Source organism: Coenobita brevimanus, chromosome 5, assembly GCF_032717465.1.
Source record: "Coenobita brevimanus isolate Jiangsu-jjx chromosome 5, ASM3271746v2, whole genome shotgun sequence".
Lineage (NCBI taxonomy): Eukaryota > Metazoa > Arthropoda > Malacostraca > Decapoda > Coenobitidae > Coenobita > Coenobita brevimanus.
This window is the reverse complement of record NC_136958.1, coordinates 40051774-40063011: the sequence shown is the minus strand read 5'-3', so window position 1 is coordinate 40063011 and position 11238 is coordinate 40051774. Positions and strand designations below refer to the sequence as shown.

Genomic DNA, 11238 nt, shown 5'->3' with positions numbered 1-11238 from the left:
AGTCCCCCTTAACCCTTTCACCACGATGACGGATTCTCTGTATTTTGGTAGCTTTTATTTTGTATTTTTGTATTATATTCTGTACTTTTTTCTGTATCTTTTTCTGGCCACCTTCAAGCGATTTTCCTTAGCCTGGGATTGGGCCTCTCTCTCTCTCTCTCTCGCTACTTCCAGACGATTTTTTTCAGCTCAGGAAAGGCCTCTCGTATGCAAGAGGTTGATGAAGGCAGTATCCATCTCTCCCCAACCACCCCCAGCTCGAAAAATATTTCTCATATACTAAAAAATATCTAAAAATTGCTAAATCAAAACAGAAAAGACATCACGTCATCTGGTTTAAGGGTCTAAGGGATTGATTTTTAGGGTCGCATGCTTAAAATTTCATATCGAGGTGTGGAATGGAAGGCTTTGATTTTTGGCGGTCATTTCAAAAGCGCCTGGGGTTATTACGTATGATTAGCCTGCATCCCATCCAGTAGAACGCAGTCAGCAATGAGATACGAAGGTCAGAAGCGTTTCACCTTAACCACAAGCTTCATATATCGTAAATATTTTTGGGGTTTGCTTTCCACATCTCGATCTCAGAATTAAGTATAAGTGGAAAGTAAACTCCCTATTTTTCATTTTTTTAAGATATCTGAAGCAAGTGAAGGTAGAATATTCTTAGCCTTCCTGTGTCAATGCTAACTGCACTAAAAAAAATCTGGGATGCAGGCTAACTACATCTAATAGCCAAACGTGCTCCGAAAATTACAAGGAAATAATGTGGTTTTGCATTCCATTTCGCGGTTCTGTGTTTACGCGTGTGACCATTTGTCTCGCGTCCCACACCCCCCGGAGCTCTGTCCTCGTCGTCGTCCCACCCCCCGAACGCTGTCCTCGTCGTCCTCGGTTGGGTAATAATACTAATAAAGGCACAATGTGGCAAGTGGCTATCACAAATGCATTAAGTAGCAGTTTTTATTGAAAGGAGGAGGGTCTGGGTTTGTGATATGCAGTCGCTCCCAGGTTACTCTCCCTTCACCTCCCCTCCCTTCACCTCCCCTCACCTCCCTACCTCTTCACCTCAAACTATAGGCTGATAAGAGGCTATATTTCTCGTGGGTATACCGCCTCTAGTGACTATGATATCTATACACACAGAGACAGACCACAGGCGGTAAACCAATGACGAAGCACCTCACCCAAAATGCACCACGAAAAGGCTTTAATTCTTCCCCGTTAAGGAGGGCACGTAGCACCTCTTCCTTATATTATTTTTCTTTCTTCTCATTCCTTTCTCTCTTTCGTCTTTCTTTTCTACTGTTTTCCTTCTTTCTTTTTTTTTCTTCTTTCTTTTCTCCATCTTCCTTCTTTCTTTTCTTATTTTTTCTTTTTGTTATTTTTCTTTCTTCTTTCTTTTCTTTTTCTTATTTTTTCTTTCTTTTCTTATTTTTTCTTTCTTTTCTTATTTTTCTTTCTTTTCTTATTTTTTCTTTTATTTTATTTTTTCTTTCTTTTCTTTTCTTTTCTTTTTTTCTTATTTTTTCTTTCTTTTCTTATTTTTCTTTTCTTATTTTTTCTTTCTTCTTTCTTTTCTTATTTTTTCTTTCTTTCTTTTCTTATTTTTTCTTTCTTATTTTTTCTTCCTTTTCTTATTTTTTATTTCTTCTTTCTTTTTTTCATGTGAGACAACTGCTTCTTCTTCTTTTTTTTTTTTTTACTACTTCCAGGGATCCATTTTTTTTAGGCATTTTTAAAACTGAAAGAGTTTGCTATAGTTACTTTTACCTCCTTAAATAAATGACGTTTCCGTTAAAACTTAAAATAATGATCTGGAAGTGACAAGAATTATAAGGTGACTCGTATTTCTGGGCGATTTATTTTTTTGCATGTCTGTCTATATAAAAAATAAGACAAGGATAGTAATATAATGTTGGAATATAACACAGAGAAATATGACGTTACATGCAAAATAAATCGGTAAGGAAGAGGTGCTAGGGAACCCACTAAGTTGAGAATACGGCTCATAATTTACCCCCCAGTGAATATGACATGGAAGCGATTTGTTTGTGGCCACCCCTTACAGGATATAGATAGATAAAAAGAATATGACACCTTCAATTATAGCTTAACAATACTTGATATATGGATGATTGAACAGCCAGGGGTTGCTAAGAATGAGTTGAGAATTATAGAAGATGGTGTTAGATAGAATTAGATTTGAATTAGAAGAGGATTTTGAACATTTGAACACTTGAAAAATATTGCAGAAGATAAGGACGTGTTAGATAGAGTTGGATTTGAAATAGAAGTGGATTTTGAACATCTGAACACTAGAAAAATATTATAGAAGATGAGGAGGTGATGTTAGCTAGAGTTAGATTTGAATTAGATGTGAATTTTGAACATTTGAACAGCAGAAGATGATTATAGAAGATGAGGAGGTGATGTTAGATAGAATTAGATTTGAATTTGACGTGGATTTTGAACATTTGAACACTAGAAAAATATAGGCAGGGAGAGGTGTTAGATTCTAGGCGATTTACGTGATTGGCGGAGAGAATTGTGGGTTTTACAGATGAAGTTAGTAAATGGCAGGACGAGATGTGAGTTTTTTAGAAGTTAATGAATGGTGAAGGTAGTGAATGACTGGGAGACCTGTTAGTTATGATCGGTGAAAGTAGTGAATGACGGAAAAAAGTGTTAGTTATTCTTGGTGAATTTAGTGAATGGCGGGAAGGTCTGTTGGTTATTGTGCGTGAAATTAGGCCTGTTAGTTATTCCAGGTGCAGTTAGAGGTGTTAGTTATTCCAGGTGAAGTTAGAGGTGTTAGTTACTCTAGGTGAAGTTAGTGAATGGGGGGAAGAGCTGTGGTTGTGCGGGCTGTTCGTTGGCCAGCGGCAGGACCCCAGCGTTGACGGAGGGCACGGGGTTAACCAGCAAATCATCAATGGAATTCGATGTGATGGGCGTTATGGGCGGGGCTGGGCGTGCCGTGGCCAGGAAAGTGGGCTGGGGGGCTGGCGTGGTGGGTGGAGGAGGCCTGGGAGTGGCTGGTCTGGGTGGAGGAGGCCTGGGAGTGGCTGGTCTGGGTGGAGGAGGCCTGGGAGTGGCTGGTCTGGGTGGAGGAGGCCTGGGAGTGGCTGGTCTGGGTGGAGGAGGTGGTGGAGGTGGAGGCGTCATTCCGATTATATTATTGTCACTCGGGTCTGGCAAAGGTGCTGGGAAGGGCTGCGACGAGGCGAACGTTTGTGGTCTCTGCTGTGGTGGAGGTCTCTGTGGCTGTGGTGGAGGTCTCTGTGGCTGTGGTTGAGGTCTCTGCGGCCGTGGTTGTGGTCTCTGTGGTGGCTGGGACGGACCGATGACAGTGTCGGGTCGAGGTGCGCCGAATCCCGTGAGGTCAGGCGGGGGTCTCTGCGGCTGGGGCTGGGGTAGAGGTTGAGAAAACTGGGGAGCCTGAAAGCACAAGGTAGGACATTAAACCTTGAAAAATGACTGACGTAATTTTGAGATGATTGCTGTTACCTTGAGACTACATTGATTCAGGAAAGGACTCTGGTATGAAAGGTTTACTGAGCCTATCCCAAGGTGAATTAAATCAAGAAATAATAGGAAAAAAAAGTATCTCGAGGCTCTGTGGATTAATAACTTACATAAAAGGTGTTTCTGCAGAGTATATTGCCTCTAGAAGATAAATCCCTTTAATAATTGCACAGTACGTCTCAATGTCTAAATGATAAAATGCCACTCCCCTCATAATTACACAGCAAGAGTAGGGAAGCTCAGGTTGTTGAGGTAAAGCTGGAGTGTTAGGGCCGTAGATTTTTATTTCCAAATCTTTCTATGGTGCCTGTCGGGGAAAATTTGTAGACTTGATTGCAACTTCCTCAACTCTTTCGTAATGATGAGAGTGAAAGGAATCTGACATTTTATCATAGAGACATTGTGAGTGATTTGTTCAAAGATTTCGTCCTCCAGTGGACCAAATGCTTTTCTGAAACACCTGTATTTTTGGACAAGTGTAATGTCTTCGTTTCCCTATTTCTTCTCTCCCTGACTACCATCACTTCCCCATTTCTTGTGTCCCTAACTCCCATCTCTTCCCCATTTCTTCTGTCCCTAACTTCCTTCACTTCCCCATTTCTTCTGTCCCTAACTCCCATCTCTTCCCCATTTCTATCTCTCCCTGACTCCCATCACTTCCCCATTTCTATCTCTCCCTGACTCCCATCACGTCCCCATTTCTTGTCCCTAACTCCCATCCCTTCCCCATTTCTTTTCTTCCTAACGCCCATCATTTCCCCATGTCTTGTGTTCCTAACTACCATCCCTTCCCCATCTCTTGTGTCTCTAACTCCCATCCCTTCCCCATTTCTTGTGTCCCTAACTTCCTTCACTTCCCCATTTCTTCTGTCCCTAACTCCCATCTCTTCCCCATTTCTTCTGTCCCTAACTTCCGTCACTTCCCCATTTCTTGTGTCCTTAACTTCCTTCACTTCCCCATTTTTCTGTCTCTAACCCCATCGCTTCCCCATTTCTCCGTCCCTAACTTCCCGATCCCCTCCCCTCCTCTCCCCCACCTTTACCGGTCTCTGTTGGGGTGGTGGTGGTGGTGGGGGCGCTCTGACGGGCTGGCGGGGGGGTGAGGGAGGGGGAGGGGGTGGGGGCGGTCTGGTCACCGGGGGGGAAGGCAGGATGACTGGAGGCGGCCGTTGGTTCTGCTAAAGGAAGTAGAGATTAGTAGTAGTAGTAGTAGTAGTAGTAGTAGTAGAAGTTGTAGCAGTAATCTGAAACGTTAACCCAGTGGACTGCAGGCTGAAGTTCCCCTCCTCATGCAGTCCACCATTCGTCTTTCGGGGGATAGGGAGGGTACTGAGGGACGTTTGTATAATCGGGCAGTGGAGTCGCCCAGCTATATCTGTGCCACCACGTGAAGGCGACCCTCTCCATCCCCTGATTTGCTTAAACCATTCTTTAATTTCGCTAAGTGTCTTCAAGGTCATGTAGAAGATGTAGACATGAAAAAGAAAAACACAGACCTATTACACTGGTAGTCTTATAGCTGTTTGAGACATACTGCAGCCTATGACTACGATATCTAAACTATGAGAAACGGAATATACACGCCACTGAAGAACTACACTAGCGAAGACAGCAACAGGTGACATAGACTGGCTGTGCGAAAGACGGGGATTCGGAAACAGCGCTCCACTGAATACTTACCTGGCAGAATTGTGTGTGTCTGCTGGTGTGGGCGCGGTTGGGGCGTTTGGAGTAGGAAATGAATAAATGATGTAGGATCGAGGCTGAAAAAATCGTACGAAAACCAGGGTGGGATTTCGAAACGCAATTACAATGGATTGTGTGTCGTATATTCTTTTTTTCTTTTTTCTTTTTCATTTTTTTTTTTTCCGCAAGAACTAGATGCATGAAAAGGTTGTACACTTTTTTCCTTACGATATTTTCCTTTCTACGCCTTCCTTCCCTACGATAATTTTCCCTTCTGCATTCTCCTTCCCTACGGTCATTTTCCTTCCTACACTCTCCATCCCTACAGTAATTTTCCTCCGACACGATGTTAGGTTGTCTCCCAATTTTACTAAAGTGCAGCCTTCATCCCCAGTAAACCAAAGAAAATGGACTGGGTTATCGCTAAGTTCCTATACCGTTTTTACTTGGCCTAAAATTACCATCTCTCCATCTTAAAAACTGAGTTCGAGCAATAGATTGACGGTAAAATATGGTGCTAGTCATGGAGATGTGCTATGGAAAGGATGTAGAGCCATAGTATTGTCTCATTCTGCCACTAAACTACGTGAAGTAAGCTCAAAGCGGACAAAAATCCTGGCCAAGTTAAGGTGACAGTGCTATAGGAAAATGGGACTGATTCACCAAGGCCTGCATTCTTATCAGGTATGGAAGCTTCCTAACACTTTTCCTAGTCGCTTTATTTTGCTTACTACACCTTACTGTCCTATTCTGTGTTAAATAAATCATTCAAAAATCACCAGACTCTGCATAGACAATATACAAAAGGATAATAGCCATCCATATCCAAACTGAATCGCTAAGGAAGAGGTGTTAGAGAGCATCCTTAACTGACAAGAATATAGGTCTTTGGGTTTGGAGATTTTGCTACACTTCTTCTTCAGCAATTTAGTCTGCGTCTTATACCACGAATATCGTCCTAAATATTGTTAATGTCAAGTTCTGTGCATCGATATTATGTGTAAATAGTATACAAGATAGTAAAAAGGATGTGCAAGATAGTTAAAGGGATATACAAAATAGCAAAAAGGTTAAACAGAATAGATCTCGTAGGAAGAAGTGCCAAGGCCACATCCATGGCAAAGAGAAAATGGCTTTGAGAGGTGCAGCGATGTAAACAATGCCCTTCACCAGCTCATCTGTCTACTGAAGCCTTAAAAAAACATGGCAGAAGTATCCGTGTCACTGAAAAAATGCTAAAATGTTTTAATTACGTGTTTTTCGATTAAACTATTGGCCGAACCGAGACAAATTTCGCTTCAGATGTAAACACGGACACCCAAAGAATATACTGAGGTGAAGGTGCTACGGGAGAGTCTACGGAGTGTTTTGAGAGCAACTTATATTAGTCTACAAGATAAAGACACAACATCGAGTTAGTTGTAAGCCAGACACACAAATTAATGCGTATTCCAACCTCGGGCCTAAAGAACTGACATCGTGGCAACGGCCTGTTTCTCTGGAAGCAGACGACAAATGCCTGTGGGGAATAATGCTGGTCACTCACTGTCTGATTTAAGTTCCTTGTGTGTGTGTGTGTGTGTGTGTGTGTGTGTGTGTGTGTGTGTGTGTGTGTGTGTGTGTGTGTAAAATAATCAAGAACACAATAAATTCCAATTCTCATTCTCTCTCTGCACCGAAAAGAGATGAAGGAAAGAGAATGACTTTATATTTTTCTAGACAAGTTCCATCTTGTATGCAGGAAGAGGAGCATAAGGACGTACTACATCGAGAGGAAGTCCGCAGCTCTGAATTTAATATCATTTTAGTATTATGGTTTAAAAAATGAGGTTAAAATTATGGTGTTTCCATCAATAGTCATTGTTAATCTTTGTTCTTGCTCAATAAACATTAATTAAAACTGGCAATCAATCATTAGCATTATTCTGGAACTCTTTTACAAATATTACAATTATGAATCAAATATGTTTATCAGAGTGAATTACTGTGTCATCTTAAAGGTGTATTGAATAAATAAAGATGGTGAAAGGAGTTGCGTTAGTAAGTTAGCAGTGTTACCAATTTTATTACTATCTTCAGAATGCTCAGAAAAAATAAAAAGATGATTCCTCCATTCACTCCTGCCTGAAGCTTTTGAACTACTTGATATGAATAATGAATAAATAAAGATGTGCTCCATAGTCTTTAATTTTGATGGAGTAAAGATATAACGGGTCTTTTACTATGACTCACGAGCAGTTGTCTACTTAAATCAGTTGTGTTTAGATTTGTGTTTACATTTATATCAGTCTATATTTTCACCATCACTCACGTAAATCATCATACCTGTCCAGCACCACACACCTTGATGAACACACAGCTGCACCACCACACACCACCATCACACCTAGACTACTACACATCCTACAGCACCACATAGCTTAGCCTACAATATCACACGAGTACTCTATCATAAACCTACTTCGCCACACATTTGCACCACCACACCTTCACCACCACCACACACCATAACTACCACACACTCCTACACCACCACACAGCCTACTCCACCACATTACTACACCACCACACACCAACATCACCACACACGTGCATCACCACACACCTAGACTACCATATACTCCTACACCACCACCACATAGCCTACCTACCCTACCACACACCACCACCACCACCATTACCACACATTATTTTTGCACCATTCACTATATTTTCACCACACATTTTCATCACATAGCCCTCACTCACACACCTACTATACATACAATCACCATATTATTCACCATACCCCAGCACCATACACCGACAGCACATCATTTACCTCCAAACCAACATCATACACCCTCACCACACACACACACACACACACACACACACACACACACACCTGCTGCTGGGGGGATGCCGGGCGAAGGATGGGCGGTCGTGGGCGGGGTCGTGGGCGTGGGCGTGGGCGTAGGAAAGGGGGTATGAGAGGTCTAAAGGCCCCAAAGATGATGTTGGGAGGCGTGGGAAGGCGTGGGAAGGAAAACTGAGTCTCGCTGTGGGATATCACTGCAGCCAACACCATCACTGTCACCCACACCTGAAATGGAGATAGATATTTTAGATAGATAGATAGATAGATAGATGGATGGATGGGTGGATGGAAGGATGAATGGATTGATGGATGGATGGATGGATAGACAGACAGATAGGTGGATGGATGGATGGATGGGTGGATGGATGAGTGGGTAGATAAATTGACTGATAGACAGATGGATGGATGGATGAATGGATTGATGGATGGATGGATAGACAGATAGATAGGTGGATGAATGGATTGGTGGCTAGATAAATAGACTGATAGACAGATGGATGGATGGATGGATGGATGAATGATGGATAGGTAGAAAGATAGATAGATAGATAGGTGAATGGATGGATGGGTAAACAGATAGGTGGGTGGATGGATGGATAAACAGATAGGTGGGTGGGTGGATGGATGGATGGATAGATAGGTAGACAGACAGATAGACAGATGGACAACACTGACGCTGATACCACCACCACCCCGAGTTGCAGTGGATAGACAGACGGAGACAGACAGGTAAACAAACAGACAGGTAGACAAACAGACAGAGAGGCAAATAGATAGATAGACAGACAGCTAGATAGATAGATAAACAGACACATAGGCAGAAAAACAGATAGACAGACAGATAGATAGATAGATAAACAGACAGATAGGCAGACAGATAGATAGATAGATAGAAAGACGGACAGATAGACAGATAAAAGACAGATAAGTGAACAGATAGATAGACAGACAGACAGCTAGATAGATAGATAAACAGACAAATAGATAGTTAAGGAGACCTGAGGCATGGGACACCACGTCAGCCAACAACACTACCACCACCCACACCCGTAGCACAATATGTACAGCGTTTTCGTTACAGCAGCACGTTACACAAGTACATCACGAGCCTACATTACAAAATATTAAAAAAAAGTAAGAGCCAAACATATATATATATATTTTGGCAATACCTGGAATGAAATTTGAATGACGAGAGGATGAAAAGTTAAAAAGCATTCTATCTTGCTCGTTAGATTTTACGGTGATATACTCTTTTCATCTTAACTTGGTCCAGATTTTCGTCCTTTTTCGGCTTATTTCACGTAGCCCGGATTAAAATAATGCTACGGCTCTGCATCCTTTCCCTAGCACTTCTTCGTGACTCGAGCCAAATTCTAGTGTTCGCCTTTTTGCATCCAATTTCACGTACGGTAGCTGAGTGGCAGAATAAGATAATGCTACGGCTCTAATCGTTTCCATGGCACTTCTTCGTGACTAGCATCATATTCTAGTGCACCTCTACTTTTACAACTCAGTATTCAAGATGGAGAGATGGCAATTTTAGGCCAGGTTAGAGTAAAAGGAGTATAATTTCTCCCCCAACGTTAATCAGGAAAAATTTACCATATCTTTTTCTTTATGCAAGGAAGAAGGAACCAAAGGCCAGATGCCAGCAAGATGGTTCCCTCCAAGAAAAAACAAAAATAACAGATAGCAGAATTTAAGATCCGTTTGAATTTAAATGTTTGAAAGTGCCAACGGATGGAGAGTACAACCAACGTATACATATATATTTCCCCGAAGTTTTAAAATAAGATGTTGTGATTACTGCTTCCTTCCACGCTCACCAAAGTATTGCATTTTTATTTTTTTTTTTCATCATTTAGTCATTATGTGGGAAATTGCGGGCGATGTGGCAAGAGCAGGCGTGAAAGAGGTAGTGTTACGAGTGGAGGTGGTGTGTGGTGAGAAGGTGGTGTGTGGTGTGGAGGTGGTGTTGTGGTGGTGTGGAGGTGGTGTGTGGTGCGGAGGTGGTGTGGTGGTGGTGTGTGGTGGTGGTGTGTGTGGAGGTGGTGTGTGGTGTGGAGGTGGTGTGGAGGTGGTGTGGTGGTGGTGTGTGGTGGTGGTGTGTGTGGAGGTGGTGTGTGGTGTGGAGGTGGTGTGTGATGTGGAGGTAGTGTGTGGTGTGTGGTGGAGGTGGTGTGTGGTGGTGGTTTATGGTGTGGAAGTAATGATGTGAAGTGTGGAGGAAAAGGAAGTGTGAGGTGTGGTGATGTGGCAGTGGTGTGGAGGAGAGCTCGTGAGATGTGGAAAGAGAGTGTGTTGGAGAAAAAGAGGGGACTGGAATGAGATGTAACGGAGAGTTGAGAGGTGTGGTGGAGGTGATGTGGAGGAGAGTGTGTGTGGTTGTGGTGGTGGTGTGAGGTTTGGAGGGGGTGTGGTGGTGGAGGAGGAGGGATTGGAGTTAACTTTGAAGGAGAGAGTGAGTGAGCTTTGATGGAGAGGTGCTGGAGGTGGAATGAGGTGTGAAGGAGATGGTATTAAGTGTGGTGGAGGGGGTGTGAGGTGAGTTGGAGATTTGGTGGAGAGAGAGGGAGGGTGAAGGGTGAGAGTTGGGATTGTAAAATGAGGGTGGTGAGAGAGAGAAAGAGGGAGAGACAGAAATAAGGTTTGTTGGAGATTCTGTGAGGTGTGTTGGAGATGTGGTGGTGAAGGTGGCGATGTGGTGGAGAGGGAGGTGGACAGGAGTGAGGGTAAGGTGTGTCACTTGGAGGTGATGTGATGACGATGGGGTGATGTGATGAAGATAGTGTGTGAAGGGGGTACGATGGAGACGGTGTGAGGTGTGCTTGAGGTGTGGTGGAGGTGTGGAGGTGTGGTGGAGAGAAAGGGATGGGCAGGGGTGAGGCGTGAGGGTGTGGATTGTAAATTTTGAGGGAGGCATGATGACGATGGTGTGATGTGAATGATGGAGGTTTGGTTCGGGTGTGGTGGAGATGTGGTGGAATTGTGGTGGAGAGAAAGGGCTGGAGAAGGGTGAAGGTTGAGGGTAAGGGTTGTAACGTGAGCAGCGGTGGCGCCAAGAGGTCGTTTAGAATATCTCCTCCCTGCATCTCATTACGTCTGCTTAAGGGAGAATATTTGGCAGTTGAGGGAGTGTTATGGGTTGGAGTGGGAGTGGGGAG

At 43.2% G+C, this 11238-nt stretch overlaps 1 protein-coding gene across 1 annotated transcript; it reads right to left on the bottom strand.

Annotated features, from left to right (window-relative positions):
- Positions 1-2820: 2820 nt before the first annotated feature.
- LOC145398912 (uncharacterized) lies at positions 2821-8281 on the bottom strand. Its single transcript, XM_080271643.1, has 2 exons — positions 8099-8281; positions 2821-3438 (listed from the first exon to the last, which is right to left on the bottom strand). Exons 1-2 carry the CDS (start codon positions 8279-8281, stop codon positions 2821-2823), a joined length of 801 nt encoding a protein of 266 aa, XP_080127769.1.
- Between the last annotated feature and the right edge of the window lie 2957 nt (positions 8282-11238).